The sequence below is a fragment of the Orycteropus afer genome, unplaced genomic scaffold, assembly GCF_000298275.1.
Source record: "Orycteropus afer afer isolate SDZICR_OR568_19922 unplaced genomic scaffold, OryAfe1.0 scaffold00247, whole genome shotgun sequence".
NCBI lineage: Eukaryota > Metazoa > Chordata > Mammalia > Tubulidentata > Orycteropodidae > Orycteropus > Orycteropus afer.
In genome coordinates, this window is record NW_006921834.1 from 4,857,746 (window position 1) to 4,878,427 (window position 20,682).

At 43.3% G+C, this 20,682-nt stretch overlaps 1 protein-coding gene across 1 annotated transcript in view; it reads right to left on the reverse strand.

Moving 5' to 3' along the window:
- Nucleotides 1–20,682, reverse strand: part of ACVR1B (activin A receptor type 1B) — a 50,945-nt gene that overhangs the window by 13,947 nt on the left and 16,316 nt on the right. Inside the window, exons 2-4 of the mRNA XM_007949577.2 lie at nt 6,113–6,352; nt 4,690–4,938; nt 326–556 (exon numbers count right to left, since the gene is read on the reverse strand). Coding sequence (XP_007947768.1) covers nt 326–556; nt 4,690–4,938; nt 6,113–6,352 — 720 coding nt within the window. The remainder of the gene's footprint in view (nt 1–325; nt 557–4,689; nt 4,939–6,112; nt 6,353–20,682) is intronic.

The following is a 20,682-nucleotide window of genomic DNA, read 5'->3' on the forward strand; positions in this document are numbered from 1 at the left end:
CTGCAGGGACCACAACGGGAATGTGTTTGGTTGAGTGTCAAGAGGGGAAACTGAGCAACTAGGGTGAAGGGGTTTACCTTGTTCATCTGCTTAGTAACTGCCTGTTGATCTGTTTAGTAAACTGGGCCTCTGTTTTAAACTTTTTCTGGAATAAAGGGCTTCATATCTTAAGAAAAGTTTGAAAACTATGATCTTATTCAGATTCTCTCTGACACAGGCAATAACTACAAAGGCAAATAGAGCTGTGTGGTCAAATAGCTGTTCACTTCCCTAGCAGGTCTCCATCTTAGATGCTGCTACCATGGAGACACCCTGCATTCTGTACCTTTATTGTCAGCAGCAATAAATCCAAGGATGTTTTCATGCCGCAGCATGACTGTCTGGTATATTTCTGCTTCCCGGAACCAAGACCGTTCTTCACGCGAAGAGAAAATTTTCACAGCCACATCACCTCCTCTCCAGCGGCCGCGCCAGACTTCCCCAAACCGGCCCTTGCCAATGATCTCCTGTAAGACGATGGTTCGAGCCACTGTGCGCTGGACAAAAAGAGGTAACCCTGTGGGCCAAAGAATGGAAAGAAATCTTTCGTTGTACATTTACTAAACTGTAAATTTACTCACAACTCTCGGGGCTTACTGCTACATTGGAAAGGCCTGTAACAGTGTCTCTGTTCTTCACTTGCACATTAACCACAAGAAGCTGCGGCTGTCCCCTGCACTATGCACTTCTCGGTAATCTACAGAGAGCTGAGCCTGGTGGCAAATGGGAGAGAACACAGAAAGGGTACATGTACGATGAGCTGTTCCTTATCTAAGCATTTTCTCCTCTCAGTTAGTATGGATGTACTATGAATGTAAATGTTTGACCAGATTTACCAACTCTGCAGCCAGCTACCGGTGGGCCGATCCACCCACATCTGGTTTATCCTGGTGAAAGAGGAAAGGCCGCAAGGTGGCACAGAAGATGGAACCAAGGCTTATGTTTTGGGAGCAACCTCTGACAGTTCTGCTCACTATCCACTAGAGGGCAGTGCTGCATGGCCCATGAAAGTAGCAACTAAGGTTGTCTTCTGCTAAGATCCCTGGTCAGGCATGAAAGGTTCCTACCCCCCTCCAAACAGATCAAAGTTCTACTCACAGACAATTCTGAACTCCAGACGTAGAATGGGGACTATCTATGCTTATTATAAGATTAATTTTACTGTCCGTACAGGACACAGTTACCGCCTGATTTGACTCACTCAATGTCTCCCTATCTATACGATCACCCTCACCATCATGAATGACACTTCACTCTCTTTCTCTTTCCCTGTGCAAATACATAAACAGATAAGCAAATCTGTTATCAGTTCTTGTCTTGTACATGTGAACTACCGTTTACCGTATGCTTACTACGTATTAAGCACGATGCTAAGGGCTTTATGTAAATTATCTCATTTCCTCATAACCATGTATAAGATGGATACTGTTATTATCCCCATTTTACAGATGAGAAAACTAAAGCTCAAAGAAGATTAAGTAACTCATCCAAAGTCATACAAGTGGTAGCCCAGGATTAAAATCTAGGACTGACTGATTCCAAAGTCTATGCTTTTAACTACACCAGTATACGTCCACCAAACTGTTGCCTAAATTAGACCCCACCTCTCCATCCCTACTGCACCTGCCCTAGTTCAGGGCTTTCTTTAACCTTTTTATAACTTGAGGGGCATACAGTGCCCACTGACATTTTCTACCTCTGACATTTAGTGGGAAGCTGCTATCCCACTTTTAGTGCATGCTGCCATCTAGTGGGGGCCTATATAATTGCATGAATCTAAGGAAATCTGCCTTATTCCACCAACCCCAGTACTAGAGATCCCTTGGGACATATGTGTCCCACTAATTGTATAAAAATCCATTATTACCTCAAAAAAAATTTTTTTTCATTTCAAAATGCCTTCCATTACTGAAAACACATGGTTTCAATGTAAAATTCAAAAGCCAAAAATAACAAAATGTCACAAAAGGGTTAAAAGAGGTCTAAACGGTCTCCCTGCCTCCCATCTCACCTTGCTCCTGCCTTGAACACACAGCCCTGACTCACCCCACTCTCCCTAATGAGAAGTTGGTAAATGAATGAATCTTGTCCTCTACACCACTGCCAGATTCCTTTCAAAGCAAAATATGAACATTCAAATTCCTCTTATAAAAACTTTAAGTAGATCCTTCTGACCTATAAGATAAAACATGGCACTCAATGTCCTTTACCTCTGGGCCAGCTCACCTTTCCCCACCACTACCCGCCCCCCTCATCACAAGCACATCATGCTAGTCTCCTTATCATTCCCTAAATGTACTGTGGTGAACTTTCCGCCTTTTTGATCTTTTGCTCAAGGTGCTTTTCTTGGCCTGGAATGTTCCCTGCCTTTTTACCTCTATTAAAAACTCAAACTCATTCTTTAATCCTCCTTTAAATGCGTCTTCCTCTGTGACAGCCTTCCCAACAGCCCCTGTCTCTTCTACCCAATCCTGGGTCAGTCCCTTTTTAGTCTTTGTTCACCCATTATCATCTAGAGGGACTCCATATATATCTGTTAATATGAATTAAAAGTCACATAAGCAGTATGGATTTATCACTTTAAAAATCACATGATTGAAAATCCAGCACCCTGGGAGGTCTGCATATTCTGAATTAAGAATGAACTGAAGGACCTAGAGAGTAGTAGTTATTAACCATCTTCCTCCAGATGACCAAATAACCACCACGGTCCTTCCCTAGCCTCAGCCAGTTCTGTTCTTAAAAGGACTCCAAAAACCAGCTCTATCCTCCTCCAGCAGCAGATCGAGTCAAGAGTCAGCCAGGTGACTTGCGGGCTCAGGACCATGGTTGCAGGGGACATCAAGCTCAGGAGTAACATACTACACAAAAACACTGTTCCACCTCCTACTTTGGTGAGTAGCACCTGGGATCTTAAAAGCTTACAAGATCTAGATACAACAATGGGTCTCTCCTCGTCCAGAGCAAAGAAGAATGAAGAAAACCAAAGACACATGGAAACAATTAGTCCAAGTGACTGGTACACCATGTAATCCTCAACCTATACGACTATGAGACCAGAAGAACTAGATGGTGCCAGCTACCACTGTCAACCACTTAGAGGGTGATACATGTAGGAGATCCTGGATAGAGTGGGAGAACAACATAGAACAAAACTCAAAATCATAAAAAAAAGAAAAAAAGGAGGGGGGTGCCGGATACCAGGTTTACTGGTGTGATAGAACCTGGTAGAACCCCGAGACTATGGCCCCCAGCTGCCTTCAGGTCTGGAATTGAACCCACTCCTGTGGCTTTTAACCAAACAAAAGACAGGTATATGAGTTGAACAGTTACCTGAGGTAAAGACACTACTTAGAGAGATCAAGAAAGACCGAGTCTGCACAGGGAGACTGCTGGGGGGCGGTAACTACAGGGAGGAAGTGGGAGGGGAGCTGTTGCATCGTGGGAAATTGCAGTCAATGTCATGAGACAAAGTGTATGTGAACTGCTGCATGGAAAGTGAATTTGCTCTGTAAACTTTCACCCAAATCACAATAAAAATTTTAAAAAAAGTCAGCCAGGTGGTTCTAACCACTGCTCTACCTCTTTCAGCAAAGAACAAGCCATATATTTTTTCTCTTTCTAAAAATATGCACTTTTAAATATATCCATCATTTTGGCACTCTGTACTGCAGAGTTTAATAGAGGCAAAACCACTGAAATTCAGGAGATGTCACAGCTCAAAGTATTCCTTGTGTTTGAGGAGGAATGTCTGGCCATGACTGACGGCATAATTTCCCTACAGAACAACAGTCTTGTCACATGGTAAAGGAAACATACATAAAACACAAAACACTCTCACAAGTAAGATCCTGTATGCTTTAGCAAGAATGGGATAGTGACCCACGTACATGATTTTTCCCCCCAAGAAAGGAATACCACTGTCACTAAAATAATTGTTTGTCTTCATGAAAAGGCTCCTGCAGTCATGTTCACACTAACAGCTGGCTATCATATCCTGGAACCTGAAAAATCTCAACTCCTTTTATCCTAAATCCAGGTCTCATGGCAAAGGTGCAACGTTCGGTTCAAATCCCTCATCTAAGGAAGACGGGGTTAACAAGACATAGGACAGGAAATGGTGCTGAGAACTCAAGCAGCCTTTACTTTAACCCCCACCGAAAAACCCTTGGGCAACTGGTACGAGTCAATGATTCACCAAATCCCAACCCTAAGCTTTACTCAATGCCCTTAAACTCCCCTTGTGGTTGCCCAGAGATCAATGATTAGCCATCACCACCTCACAGGAATCCGGCACACTCCTGTTTCTCAAAAGGGGCCTGTAAATTGAGCACTCCACTGCTCAGGTGGAACCAGCTGAATTTTAATAAAAGCACAGTTACAAGACTCCAAGAGAGGCAGGTTTTCTGGACTGGAGAGTTTTGTGCTTGACCTTTGGAATCCCAGTGAGTGAAAGATTTTCTGTGAACCCATAATCTTATCTGACTACATGTCAGACTCCCAAGGAAGGGGAATTATGAAACCAAATGACTCAACGCTGGTAAAAACAAATGCAGGGCCCCCAGCCATCTTCATCAACACACGATCTGGCTGCTGGGAAGCACTGATGGGAGGCCAACAACTGACACAATGCCTTGCAGAACCCAGTACCTGAGCCAGACCCTGATGTGGAGAGATCGTAGACGAGATCCTGGAGCGTCTTGTCTTTGGAGAGACACATTTCACACGAGGGGTCCTCCATGTCTAGTCTCTGGCGGTTGTGGTAGACTCGCTGATGATAGTTAATGACGAGGAAAACAATGATGATGATGAGAAACAGGAGGAACACGGGGCCGGCAATGATGCCCACCAGCTCCACAGGGCCCCACATGGAAGGGTGCTCAGGCTCCTTGAGGTGACCTGGACAAGTGAGACGGGGAAGTAAAGAACAAGGGAAAGCCCCAGCACTGCCCACGAAGTGAAAAAGGCCCCTTCCCATCTCAGTGTGTTCAGGGTGCCCTTGATCCCTTTGGACACTGGGCAGTGTGTCTTGCCTGGAGATTCTCAGATGCCAAACTTCTTTAGCTACGGCGTTCAATAGTCTTACCCACAAGCCACTTTGTAATTTCACAGGACTATTCCTACCAAGGAGTCCTGGTGGCACAGTGGTTAAAGCGCTCAACTGACACTGTGGAAAAAGATGCAGCAGTCTCCTGTAAAGATTAAAAAAACCCACTGCCACTGAGTCTATTTCAACTCAGAGTCACCCTTTAAGACAGAGTAGAACTTCCCTATAGGGTTTTTAAGGCTGTAAATCTTCATGGAAAGAGACTGCCTCCTTCAGAGCTGCTGGTAGATCCAAACCGCTGACCTTTCGGTGAGCAGACAAATGTTTTAACCACTAGGCCACCAGAGCGTCTTCTCTTGAAAACCCTATGGGGTGATTCTACTCTGTCCTATAAGGTCACTATGAATTGGAATTGACTTGACAGCAATGGTTTTGGTTTTGGAATTCCCACCTCGACACCCTAAACAGAAGCCAGTTTCTATCCTTTAACTTACAATAGCTCCTCTAAGCTCTGCTCTAGTCTCTCTCCTTTTCCTTTGAGTTCCTCTTCAGTTAATACCTTCTAAACCTTTAAACTCACTTGGTGGCAGGCTTGCAAAGAGGCAGTTACCTATTTCTCATCCTTGATCACTGTCCCTCCTTTCCAATTCTTGCCCCCTCAGTCCCCTTTGCACAGCTCTGGGGCGACCTCTTCAGGTTCAGGCCTGCATCCTCCAACGGTGAGCCCTGTCTGACTCTTCCACTTTTCACCAGCTACCCAAGGCTGTTCAGCCACTATCCAAAAGCTAGCTTTCACCTCTGGGACTAACTTGAAATATCTGTCTCACTCATCCCCCCACCATCCCTACCCCCAGTCTGCAAACCTGACTTGACAGGAATTCCAACGCTTATCACCTTAAGGAATAACAAAAATGTACCTTTACCTATGATCAAACAAAGGGATTAGGGAAGAGTAGAGAAGGATGAAATGACAGGGGTGCCCTACCTCCAAGATGAGCCAATAGTCCAACAAGGGTGTCCACTCACCACTGGGCACCCTCAGGTCGATCTTGTTGCAGAAGTCAGTGTAGCAGCAGTGGGTATTACGCAGATCTTCTGAGCTCAGGCAGTAGAAGGGCTTCCCCGCGGGGACCAGCTCCACTTTGGGGATGCAGGTGCGCACATGGTGCTCCATCCCATCCAGGTTGAAAATGGAAACCATGCAGGCCCCATCTGTTTCACACGTGTAGTTGGCCTGTAGGCAGCTGGTGCATGCGCACAGCAGAGCTGCAGGAAATGTGAAGGAGACATTGGTGGTGGGACCTTATCCTAGGTCCTTTTCTAGACTTAGAATATCATCCCTTAGCATAGTTGATATTTCAAAGCAAGGGACTTTTAGAGAGATGGGGCCAGAAAAGTGAAACCTTCCAACTGAGGCATAACCTTTCCACCTGTTTATTCAGCTCAAGAACAAGGCTGTCTAGGCCCCAGGTCTTCCTCTAAGTGCTCTTTTGTATGCCTATGAGAGAAGTTACCTTTTGAACTTCACCCCAGACTTACTATAAATTATTGTATGGCCGGGAAAAGACGTTTTCCTTCAAATCTCAATGCCTATAGATAGGAGAAAGCCATCTTCCCTTCAGAGAATATAGGATACCGCCCCTCCTCCTGGCTCAACTAAAGCCACCCAGGGTTCCTCAATGCTGTTACCACCCTTAGCTCCTCTCCCAGGTGCCAGACATGCCTAAGGTCTCCTGAATGCAGAGTGCATGCTCTTGCACACTTTTGGGGCCTTTAGTCTGCATCAGGGAGCTCTGGAAGCATAGTGCCTAAAGCACTTGACTGCTAACCAGAAGGCTGGCGGTTCAAATCCACCAGCCACTCCTTGGAACGAAGATGGGGCAATCTATATCTGTAGTGATACTGCCTTGGAAACCCAAGGAGGGGTCGCTATGAGTCGGGTCCAACTCAACGGCACATAACTACAACAGCTGCAGTCTGCATCAGGGGCCCATCTCATCAAACTCCGGGCCCACATTCTTCTATTACAGCACTTATGGGCAGAGAGGATCTCAGAACCAGTTCAGTATAGTTCTTCAAAGGTCTCCAATGAAACCTAGGGGCTTAGTTAGGACATACTTCTTAAGCAGCCTGTCTATGAAGTGTTCCTAAATGAAGTACCACCCCAGCAACAACACTAGAAAGAACCACAGACCAAAATCTGACAGAGTATTTCCAATCCTCTCCAAAGGACAGGAAGGGGAAACTCACAGGCATGGAATAACCACTAAATGCTAGGATCTTCCTCTACAGACTTCAGATTCAGGAGGAAAACAGTGACAACCTGGACACGTTGCCTCTGACTACACTGCTTGGGGGAAAGAGAAGAGGAGAGAAAATGAAAGAAACTAAAGCAGAAGTGAACCACTTTTTCTATGTGTTCCTTCACAGGCTTCCCTAACTTCTCATTCCCTTCTTCTCTCTTCTGGTACCATCTAAGGAGGAGGCAGAGCGGTTAAAGAATTCGGCTACATAACCGAATGGTTGGTGGTTTGAACCCACAAGCCACTCCGTGGGAGAAAGATGAAGCAGTCTGCTTCTGTAAAGATTTACAGCCTTGGAAACCCTATGGGGCAGTTCTACTCTGTCCTACAGGATCACAAAGAGCTGGAATTGACTTGATAGCAGTGGGTGTGGTTTTGGTACCATATAACCCCAAAGAGAATAATATTAGTGCCTACCTCTAAAATTAACATGAGGGTTAAATAAGATTATGGGGAAGAAAAAAAAGCTCAATAAATTTAAGCCACTTAAAAGGGCCCTGGGTATCACTTTTTAAAAACAAATATACAGTATCTCTAAAATATATATAGTTAAAAAATATAAATACATTTTAAAATGAGTCCTATGACAAGGGACAAGGTGGTAGTCACTTGGTCACAGCCAGCTACCCAGATGGACCGAGTAGTTGAACCTGTGGGCTCGGGACCATAGTCACAGGGGACATCAAGCTCAACTGGCATAACACACTACACAAAACATCATTCCACTTCTTACTTTGGTGAGTAGCAACTGGTATCTTACAAGCTTGCAAGCAGCCATCTAGATGCAACGATGGGTCTCTCCTCATCCAGAGCAAAAAAGAATGAAGAAAACCAAAGATTCATGGAAAGAATTAGTCCTAGTGACTGGTACACCATGTGATCTGCAGCCTAGACAACTATGAGACCAGAAGAATTAGATGGTGCCCGGCTACCACTGTTAACCACTTGGAGAGGGATCTGTGTAGGAGATCCTGGATAGAGAGGTAGAACAATGTGGAACAAAACTCAAAATCATTTGGGGAAAAAAAAGAGGGGGAGACCAGGTTTGCTGGTCTGATAGAGCCTGGTGGAACCACTGAGACTACGGCACCTAGCAGCCCTTCAGGTCCGGAATTGAACTCACACCTGTGGCTTCCAGCCAAACAGAAGACAGTCATATGAGTTGAACATTTACCTGAGGCAGATACACTCCTTGGAGAGAACAATCATGGGAGAAAGAAGGGCTGCTTATGCACAGGGAGACAGCTCAGGGGGCAGGAGTGCATGGAGGGATGGACACTGGCAAGAGATAATTATCAGGAGGAAGTGGGGGGGAGCAGTTGCATTGTGGTAAATTGTAGTCAATGTCATGAGACAAAATGTATGTGAACTGCTGTATGGAAAATGAATTTGCTCTGTAAATTTCCACCCAAATCTCTCTCTCTCACACACACACACACACACACACAGAGCTCTAGTGGCATAGTGCTAACCAGAAGGCTGGAGGTTCAAACCCACCAGCCACTCCTCGGAAGGAAGACTGGGCAATCTACTTCCGTAGAGATACTACCTCAGAAACCCAAGGAGGGGTTGCTATGAGTCAGAACCCACTTAAAGGCAGCGAGTTTGGTTTGGTTTGGATATATACATATGTATGTGTATATATAGGAGCTCAGGTGGCATAGTGCCTAAGGCATTTGACTACTATATGTGTGTGCATGTGTGTATATATGTGTGTGTGTGTGTGTGTATGTATATATTTCCCCCCTCCCCCAAATAGGTAGTATATGCAATAATCTCTAGGACTAATGGATTCTGCTGGTTGTGTATTATACATAAGTGTGTACTGTTGACAGGAAATTACTGTAAATGAATTGGCGCCTCTAAAAGCCAGTTCAGCAGCCCTGGAATCTGAAATCCTTTATTTATCCCTCTAACAAGAATAGCACAGACAGCAGCAGTTGGTTTTTCCCAATACTGTCTCCCATGAGCCTAACCTAGCCTTGACCTCTTAGGATGGGCAGGAGTATGGCTTTGGCTAGGAGGACACTTAGGCTGGGCCTCATTCACCCAGAGTGTCAGATTACCACCTAGGAAAGGTAAGCACAGGCTTATTTGTGCTTACTTACAAATGTGTAGTGAACACTTACACATTTTTTTTACCACATCAAAGATCCTGCTTCTAGGTATGACTGGCATCTGTCTCTCCCCCAATTCCACACACCACTTAGAGAATCAAAGCTTCTTTTCAAATTTACAGGGACAGAGTACCTGGTAAGCAAGGTAAGCACAGGCTTACTTGTGCTTACTTACTAATCTGTAGTGAACAGTTTCACATGGTTTTCACCGTATCAAAGATGGTGGGTCTGTGGGCCATATGGGTTTGTAATAAGGAAATAACGGGCAAATCTCTGACCTTACAGATTAGTAGATAAGCACAAGTAAGCCCAGGCTTAGGGCCTATCCAAGTCCTAGACTGGACACCAAGTGAATACCACCTGGATACTGTGCAGCAATATGTTTAACTAAGGCTCTTAGAGAAGAGACATTTATGACATGTCCCATAAAAAAACTACCCTGTCATAAGTCACTCCTTTAAGCTGTAAACAGTCTATCTTCGTCTCTTGCTCTAATACACTGGAAGGCATCTCTTGGCCTTTCAAATCCCAAGACAGATTCTAAATATCACAGTATCCAACCCCTCCTTCCTCAGGCTTTCTATAAAGGACATGAGCCGGGGCTCTTCCTACCCGAGGAGACAAAGGAGGGTGGCCCTGGCAGGTATGCCGGAAGTGGAGAGAGTCACTGTTGTGCCTGGTCTTATTTTTGCAACGTCTGATCAGATCCCTTTCTCCTGGAAGAACTTCCAAAACCTGCTGAAAGGCTTGGATAGGGTTATTTCTTAAAGGGCAGAAATTTTAAGTAGGCACCCTTTAGTTGAGGATCCAGATCATAAAAGGAATTAAAAAAATAAATTCCTCCTAAATTTCTATTTCAACCTTTTTAAACACAAGAAAGACTAAGGAACCTCTTCAATTTTTCCTCCCGAATATCTTCATTTGGTCCTTCTTTTATTCTCGTCGCTAACGAAAATTGACTCGTGCAACTCTCAGAGTACTCCATCTTTTCTGTGCACTGGAGGCCTGACTGCTCCCCTGCCTGGGACCTAAGAACACAGATTCCCAGTCCCTTCTGTGTCAGTGGGACATCTCGGCACAGAAGGTGCTTCCTGTGAGAGGGCACCTCTCAACGCTCGCGCCGTGATGTCCAGCAAAGAGAACAGCATTTGGTCTATTTCGGAAAGCAAGAAAGAGAAATTAACAACTTCAAGAGAGGACTATTCTGAGAACCATGAGACACACAGCCGCCTTTTTATAAAGAGCTCACTTCAGAGTCCATCAATTAGCAGGGCAGGATAGTCAGGAGTTTCTCTGATTCCAGATATTTATTCTCCTCTGGTTGGTTCATGGCCTTTTTCACAGTGATTCATTCTGGAGAATGAACACACCCACACATGGCTCATTATTTTTGGGAAGTACTTAAACAATCTTGGTGTAAGACGGGAAAGAACAAAAGTGGTGAAATCTATGCTAGACAGGACGAAGAGCGGAACTGGGAGTTGGGCCATGTGGGTTTGTGATAAGGAACTGGGCAAGTCCCCGACCTATCTGGGCCTCCACTGCACAACCAAAAATACAGTTGGGTCCTCTGTATCCAAGGGTTCCACATCTGTGGATTCAACCAGCTGTGGATGGAAAATATGGAGGGGTGGGGAAGCAATTAAGTGGTCAAAGCAACCCCTCAGAGGTTAGGAGAGAGCATAGCATGCTATTTACATAGCATTTACATTGTACTAGGTATTATAAGTCATCCAGAGACGATTTAAAGTATACAAGAGGCTATATGTAGGTTACATGCAAATATATCATTTTATATAAGGGACTTGAGCATCCAGGGATTTTGGTTATCTGTGGCAGTCCTAGAACCAATCCCTGGCAGACACGGAGGGACAGCTACCACTTATCTTACAGAGATAGTATGAGGATTAGCCAAACATCCACTAAGTGCTACGGGTCCTGTAAAGAAGGCTCTCTCTACACATATCTGTGCACATCTATGTACTGCACAGAGTGAGTGAGAACACTGAAAAATGTGCTTTTTAAGACAGCCATTACTACTGCTGCACACCAGTGCAAAGGTATGAGTTACCACCACAAGGAGCCATGGTGGGGTATAACGGCCAGAGCAGATCAGAAAGACCTGAGATTCAAATGCCAGCCCTAATACTAACCATGTGACCTGGAGTAAGTTGTTAATTTTCCTGCATTCCAGTTTCCTAATCTGTAAAATGGGACCATTAATAATTAAATCACAGGACAATGTAAGAAGCACACGAACTAACAGAATGAAAAGTACCCAGCAAACAGCAGGTGGTGTATAAATATTAAATTCCCCCTCTCAAAGTAAAACTTAAATAATAACAAAAGCCAAGTAAATTGTCTCTTTAACCACCCTTCAGGAGTGGCAAGTTACAGCAAGAGGCTACTGTCTGAGGTAACTATTTGCCTGACATTGGGCAAGTTGTTCATTTAACCTCTCATTTTCTTCATGATTAAGCAACATGAAGGGACTGAATTTGATGACCTCTGAGATGCTTTCCAGCTCTGCATTTGAATCATTTTGTTTTTAAATTCACACCATTTGGGTCACTTGGAAATTCTGCTTTAAATTTTATCTACCTTTCCCTGAACTTTAAAGACAGACACTTTGGCTAGGCTTTTCTTAATACTCATTTTTCACTGAAACAAGATAAGTGATAATGAAATTACAAATACATGTGAATTTACTGTAAATTTAGTACGTGTACATAAATCACAAGGCTAAACTCAATTTTCTTTGGAAAGCTAAACTGGACTAATGATAACAGCCCCTTATAATCTGTTTCATAGTGACTCATTAGGTTAAATCAGTCTACATACATGTATATAAACGATACATAACCAAGACTCTCCTTACTCTATGACCAAAGACTTAGGTAGTAGAGGTAACACAATTTGGGAAAGCAAATCACAGGTGGGTAACGACATCACTCTAGATACAAGCAAATCAGAAAGCGATCCAAAGTAAAGTTCTACCAGCACAGATTCTGGTTACTCACATGTTTGTTCATCAAACCTGAGCTAAAGACAAAACCACCTTGGCAGGATTTGAATGTGGTTACAACGCCTGATTAGAAGGTGGTTTGTGGTAGGATGTAAACACAAATTTGATTCATAAGAGAAGTTGTGTTTTGAAAAAGGTTTACAAGTCCCAACTTGGGCAGACTCTGCCTAGCTGCACACTATAAAGGCATCCACCCAACACAGCTGGGTCTCAGGACACATGACCACCTGTAGACAAAGAGTATTGGATTGGTACCTCTCCCCTTTACCACGTACTGAGAGGAAACTCAGTGAGACCAGGGCTCACCTGGGAGTTCCCAAGAGTCGACATCCAGGGTTAGACTCACAGCCACTCACTCAGCCCAACGCTCTGCCTCACACCACGTCACCAGGGGAAAGATGTGGGAGAACACATGCTGCGAACGGCCTCAAAAGGCAAGAGGCACACCTCACAGCAGCTAGGTTTGTCCTGACAGAAAAATCCATGAGTGCATCTGAAACTTTGAAAAGTTACAGCATTTATGATTTTTAGCTTATATGAATTACTCGTTAGGGACAAGAAGTTTCATGAATTTACTACTACTTGTGAAGCACTGTACCATCTGGGAACCTTACACTTGCTTCTTTCAAATTTCACTGGGCAACTTCTAGTTCACCAAAGTCCAGGTCTGGGTGACCAAACCTGTCTGTGCTGCCCTTACTCATCATTTTATAACTTGATTTTAAGCTGCCTCTCAGCCTTCATCCTGCCAGATGAGAGCACCCATCAGACCAAACTGATAATAATCTCTACAACCCATGATTATTTTAATTATCCTTCCCTGGACCCCATCCAAACCCCCTACAGTCTCCTTAGAAGAGAAACCACAACGCTACACAACTCTGATTTGGAGATCAGAGGCACCAGTACTGCATTAGGGTATGATGTTGTCAGTTTTATTTCCAACAAGACGACACTGCACAGACGGCTGTGTTGTGTTATTTTATCGAGTTTTCACATTCATTCTCTCATGTGATTCCCACAGGAACTCCAGAAGGTGAGGCAAATGGAGCAGGCGCAGCTGCTCCACTTTACAGACAGGAAAGCCCCAGAGAAGTTAAGGGGCTTGCAGATGGCATACTAGTAAACGATGGAGCCACATCTCCAATTCACTCCTAGATCCCAAGCCCAGTCTTTTTTCCATACCACCACACAGCTTCTGCACCACCCTTTCCGACAGTGTCCAGCACTCCTAGCCTTCAGGGCTACAGCTGCTCTAGACAACACCATCGCTGGAAACTGCAAGGTTGCAAGGTTTAGCCATGGACTCCTTCCTGATTTCATTCCCGATTAGTGGTTTTTCCGGGCAACATCACTAATATTACAGAAATGGCCCTTTATCTCTACTTTTTGCTTTTGTGATAAAAATATGTATGACTAAACATTTACAATTTCAACTTTTACACGTACGATCCAAAGACATGAATTACATTCATCCTGTTGTGCAACCATCACCACATCTGTATCCAAATTTTTCCACCACTCGGAACAGAAACTCAGTGCTCCTTAAACTCTGTATGTTCTAAAAACAGGTTTTTACACACAATGTAAGTTTCTTTGATCCCTTTGCAACTCTATAATAACCACCTTGTATGGACTTTATTAAAGTCCTTTTAAAAGTTCATTCCCTCCCTCTACACACACACACACACACACACACACACACTTTATCTCTCTATATATATCCTTTAAAAGTTCCAAATTATTAGACTGCTAAGGCTTTCAAGAAGCCACACTGCCACCTGCCCTGCACCCCTGAGGCTAAGACTTTCCTGAGTTCTGTGGCACTAACTTTGACTATAGATCCCATCATAGCTACCACAGAGGGCTGAGGAAGACCATAGAGTCTTCATTATGGATTACACCGCAGCATGAAGAAAACAAAAATCCTCACAACTGGACCAATAAGCAACATCATGATAAATGGAGAAAAGACTGAAGTTGCCAAGGATTTCATATTTACTTGGATCCACAAACAATGCCCATGGAAGCAGCCATCCAGAAATCAAAACTGCACTGGGCAAATCTGCCACTTGAAAGACCGAGGTGCTGCTGACCCAAGTCACTGTCTTTTCAATAGCCCCATATGTATAAAAAGTTGGACAATGAATAAGACAGACCAAAGAATCGATGCATTTGAACGATAGTGTTAGCAAAGAATATTGAAAATATCAAGCACTGCCAGAAGAATGAACAAATCTGTCTCGAAAGAAGTAGAGCCAACATGCTCTTTAGAAGTGAGAATGGCCGGACTTCATCTCATATACTTTGCTCACGTTGTGAGGAGGGAATAGTCCCTGGAGAAGGATATCGTGCTTGGTAAATGAGGGTCAGTGAAAAAGCAGAAGACCCTTAATGAGATGGACTGACACCCTGGCTGCAGCGATGGGCTCAAGCATGACAATGACTGTGAGGATGGCGCAGGACTGGGCAGTGTTTCGTTCTGTTGTACCCAGGGTCACTATGAGTCAGAGTTGACTTGAAGGCATCTAACAACAATACTAAGTATTTGCTCCAAACACGGCCTTTTCAATGATAACCATAAAGTCCTTCAGGATGGGAGGAAAAAGAATATTATTCCAGTTACTACAGATACACAACAAATAACACTAACACTCAGTGGCATAAAATCACCATTTATTATGAACACGGATTCTGGCGGTCAGGAATTTGGACAGGGTACAGTGGAGACAACTTGTCTTTAATCCATAATATCTAGGGTTTCAGCTGGAAGACTTGAAGACTAGGGGCTGGAATCACCTGCAGGTTCATTCACTCATAGCTCTGGCAGTTGACGTTGGCTGTTGACTAGGGGCCTTGAACCTCTCTGAGCCTTGAACCTCTCAGAAGGGCTAGTTTAGGCTTCCCCACAGCATGAAGGCTGACTTGCCCAGAGCAAGGTCCCCAAAAGAGAAAAGTGGGCAGAAACTTTATCTTTTTTATGGTCTAGCCTAAGAAGTCACATAGCATCACTTCCACCATATTCTATAGGTTGAAGTAGTCAAGCCCCACACCCAAATTCAAGGAGAGGGAACATATATTCTACCTGTTGGTGGGAGGAGTGTCAAAGCCACGTTGTAAGGGCATGTGGGATGAGAAATATTGTTGCAGTCATTTAGGAAATACAATCTGTCATAAAAAATCTAGTTCTTTAATCGGGTCTAAAACATCCTGTACATTTATCGATATTTAAATTCAGAATGAACTAACATGTACTGCACACCAGCTATGAACACAGTATTAGTTGTAATCCTTTAACCACCTTAAAAGATACCTAACATCTACAAATATGAACCCCTTTGCATATACAATACTGAGTTGTCAGTGAAAGCAAACATGGGTATAGGGATGGATAGATCGGTGAACAAGCTAAACAATTAGGTATGTCTAAATGGAGAGTGTATCCAAGATCATATATAGGGTTGGCAGACAATGGGCCTATAAGTTCATGTGAATGATCAGAATTACTTGGTCACAGGCAGCTACCCAGAGCGACCGAGTAGTTGATCCTGCGGGCTTGGGACCATAGTCGCAGGGGACATCAAGCTCAATTGGCATAACATACTATACAAAACATTGTTCCACCTACTACTTTGGCGAGTAGCGACTGGGACCTTAAAAGCTAGGAAGCTGCCATCTAGATGCAACAACAGGTCTCTCCTCGTCAAGAAGAAAGAAGAAAACCAAAATTAATGGAAACAATCAGTCCTAGAGACTGGTACACCATCCGATCTGCAACCTATACAACTATGAGACCAGAAGAACTAGATGGTGCCCAGCTACCACTGCCATCCACTTGGAAGGGATGTAGGAGATCATACATAAAGAGGGAGAACAAAGTGGTACAAAACTCAAAATCGTTTGGAGGCAAAAAAAAAAAAGAAGGTGGGGACCAGGTTTGCTGGTCCAATGGAGCCTGGTGTAACCACTGAGACTATGGCCCCTAGTTGCCCTTCAGGTCTGGAATTGAACCCACAACTGTGGTTTCCAGCCAAACAAAGTACAGGCATGTGAGTTAAACATTTACCTCAAGTAGACACACGCCCTGGAGAGAACAATCATGGGAGAAGGAAGGGCTGCTTATGCACAGGGAGATAGCTCAGGGTGCAGAAGAGTATGAAGGGATGGACACTGGGAGGAGGTAACTATGGGGAGGAAGTGGGAGGGGAGCTGCTGCATTGTAAATTTTGGTCAATGACATGAGACAAAGTATATGTGAACTGCTGTATGAAAAGTGAATTTACTCTGTAAATCTTCACCCAAATCCTAATTAAAAAAAAAAAAGATACCTAACATCTACAACCTGTCTACTTCAAATTAACTTGGGGATATGCTATTACCATAGCATACGCCTCAATAAAATGGAGGAAATAATTCTTTTTGTCTCTGTTGGCTCCTCCATCACTGAGAGTGCCTTAAAAGAAACGTAATTAATGTAATAGTGATTAAAAGCCTAGGCTCTGAGGTCAGACAGCCTAGATTTGACTCCTCATTTTATTGCTTGCTACCTGAGTAACACTGGGCAAGTTTCTTGAGTGCGCTACCCTCAGGTGCCCAATTATAAAACACAATCTACTTCAGAGAGCTGCTCTGCGGAATATGATGATCAGTGCAAAGAGCACTTAGCACAGGGCCTGTACAGTTAAGGGTTAAATTAAATGTCAGCTATTCCTACTAAGATCAGGCATTGATTGTCTAGAAGGTTCTCCTGCTTTGATTTTTAAATTATCTTTACTCTTTTATTACTGGCTTTGGAATTTGTCAACAAGGTGTATTTTAAATTGCCCTACTACTACTACTACTATTCACTGCCATCAAGTTGAATCTGACTCACAGCGACCCCTCCTTGGGTTTCCAAGGGAGGCAGATCTCTGTGGAAGTAGATTGCCCAATCTTCCTTCCAAGGTATTTGTGTTATTAGATTGCCCAACTTCCCATAATATCATTCTCACACCTAAAATGATTGCCAATAGCTTTAATAACATCAAATATACACTCAATGTTCATATGTCCTCTATTGTTTCAAAGAAGAAAAGAAGAAGTTAACAGATGGACTGTTCAAATGCAGAGCCAAACAAGTCCTTTCACTGTGCTTGGTTGGCACGTCTCTTAAACCTCTTTTAATCCATAGGTTCCTCCTCCCTGTTTGTTTTTCCCCCTTGCAAATTATTTGTTAAAGAAATCAGGGTCTTTTGCCCTGTAGTCTCCCATATGCTGGATTTTGTCAATTAACTTCCTGTGGTATCATTTAATATGTTCCTCTCTTCTCTGTATTTTATATAAATTAAGGGCTTTATCTGATCAGGCTCAGTTTTTTTGGTTAGAATATTCACAGGTGCTGAGTACTTCCTTCACATGGCACATCACTGCCAGCTGTCTCTTTCTGTCATGTTAGTTCTCACTTTTATTTATTTTGAAGGAAGTTTTCTACACTTCCAGGTCCTGTGCAGGTACTCCCTCTTCAACACCCTCTTCCTCCACCCTAAAAGATCTAACATCTACAACCTGTCTACTTCAAAAAGAATCTGGGGCTATGTATTTCCATGGGTACAAAGTCTTAGGCACACACACATTTTCAAATAGTCTAGGATTACTTGCAATTACTTCCTTTCTTTACTAGATTTCATTCAATACTCTGAATCAATTTCGTGTGTTTTCTTCATATTTTAAGACCTCCTATCTGAAGAATGAGTTCTTAACCAAAACTGTCATGTTCATATCTTGTTCATGTCTGAACAATTAAAGTCTCCAATCACTACTGTCTGACCCAATTCAGTGGCCACTCCAATCTCGTCATCAGGTGGTCTGCTTCATATCTCTTGTAGCCTAATCATATCCTCTGAAGACAAGATCTCACTGAGAGATCTCTGGGACCATCTTTATATAGCAAAGCGTTCCACACTGTGCAGGCCCATTCTTCCCAGAGTCTATAGTCCAATATCTCCTAACTTCCTGGATGTTCTTCTCCTTCCACCAAGTCTCTGAAATCAAGTCAAACTGATCAAGGTCCTCACTTCCTATTAAGCTTCCCAATCCTAACATTCATTTTAAGGGATTCCACTTGTCAGGGAGGTCCGATTACTATAAACGTTTCTTAGGCTATTATGAATTTGAATACCAGGCTGTGATTTTTCAAAATACATTTTATCTTTACTAGACTTTTTTCCTGCTTACAAAAGTAATCCATGTTTTTTTTTTTTTTTTTCTTTCAGATATCACAGAAATATATAGTGTTGAGGCTGAAAGCCCTTTTAATTCCTGCCCTGGAGATAATTACTGTTAGATGTCTGATGTGTATTCCTCCAGGGTTACATAGATGCACAAATACATTTAGAACAGGTTTATTTTCAATTATGTATATGATAATGAAAAAGGTTCAAACAACCCAAATGGTCTACCAACATGAGATTAATTAAACAATATATCATATCTGAGATGATATGGAATCTCTGGTAGTGGAAATGGTTATGTACTTAGCTACTAACCAAAAGGTTGGTGGTTCACCTTATGCACATACAGAACTGCGTTGTCAGTGAAGGCAAACATGGATATACGGGTGGATAGACAGGTGGACAGGCTGAACTATTAGGTATGTCTATGCAGGGAGGAGTGTGCCCAAGACCATGTATAGGTTGGCAGACAATGTTTCTACAAGTGTATTGGTACATTCTGTAAGAATTCCCAGGTATATAGTAGAGCTGACAAGGGACAAGGTTGTAGTCACTTTTTGGCCACAGCCAGCTACCTGGAGGGAGTGAGTAGTTGGACCTGTGGGCTGGGACCATAGTCTGAGGGCACATCAAGCTCAACTGGCATAACATACTACACAAAACACTGTTCCACCTCCTACTTTGGCGAGTAGTGACTGGGCTATTAAAAGCTTGCAAGTGACCATCTAGATGCAACAATGGGTCTCTCCTCGTCCAGAGCAAAGAAGAATGAAGAAAACCAAAGATTCATGGAAACAATTAGTCCAAGTGACTGGTATACCATGCGATCCTCAGCCTGTACCACTATGAGACCAGAAGAACTAGATGGTGCCCAGCTACCATTGTCAACCACTCGGAGGGCAATCTATATAGGAGATCGTGGATAGAGTGGGAGAACAATGTGGAACAAAACTCAAAATAATTTTTTTTTTAAAAAAAAGGGGGACCAGGTTTGTTGGTCTGATAGATCCTGGTGGAACCACAGAGACTATGGTCCCTAGCTGCTCTTCAGGTCTGGAATTGAACCCACTCCTGGAGCTTCCAGCCAAACAAAAGGCAGGCATATGAGTTGAACATTTACATTAGGCAGATACACTCCTTGGAGAGAACAATCATGGGAGAATACAAGGGCTGTTCATATACCAGGTGATAGCACAGGAGGCAGAAGTGCATGGAGGGAAGGACACAGGGAAGAGGTAACTACGGGGAAGAAATGGGAGGGGAGCTGTTGCATTGTGGGAAATTGTAGTCAATGTCATGAGACAAAGTGTATGTGAACTGCTGTATGAAAAGCGAATTTGCTCTGTAAACTTTCACCCAAATCACAATTTAAAAAAGAGAAAAAAAAAAAGGTTGGTGGTTCAAACCCACCCAGGGGGCTTAGCAATCCACTTCTGAAAGATCATAGCCATAAAAACCTTATGGGGCTCAGTTGTCTCCTGCAGCTCATGGAGGATCACCATGAGTCAGGATCAACTCGAGGGCAACTGGATGGGAAAGTATGCATATAGCCTTTACCCAAAGCCATTTATAGATTCAACACAACACTTATCAAAATCCCAGTGACCTTTTATGCAGAAATGGAAAAGTTTATCCTAATTTTTTTTTTTAAATCCTAAAATGTACATGGAATTGTGAAGAACACTGAATAACCAGAACAATCTTGAAAAAAAAGAATCGGAGGAGTTCCGGCAAGATGGCGGACTAGGCAGAAGGATTGCACAGACCCTCTTCAACAAAGAAAAGAAAAGGGAAACCAATTAACACAGACACAGAAGATAATTGCGGACCCCTGAGCCTTGAAGGGAAGGATACAGAATTGGACTAAACCCCAATTAGCAGAAGAATTTGCGTGAAAATACCAGAAAAAGGAGACATACGGAGCTGCGGTCTGACACCGAAC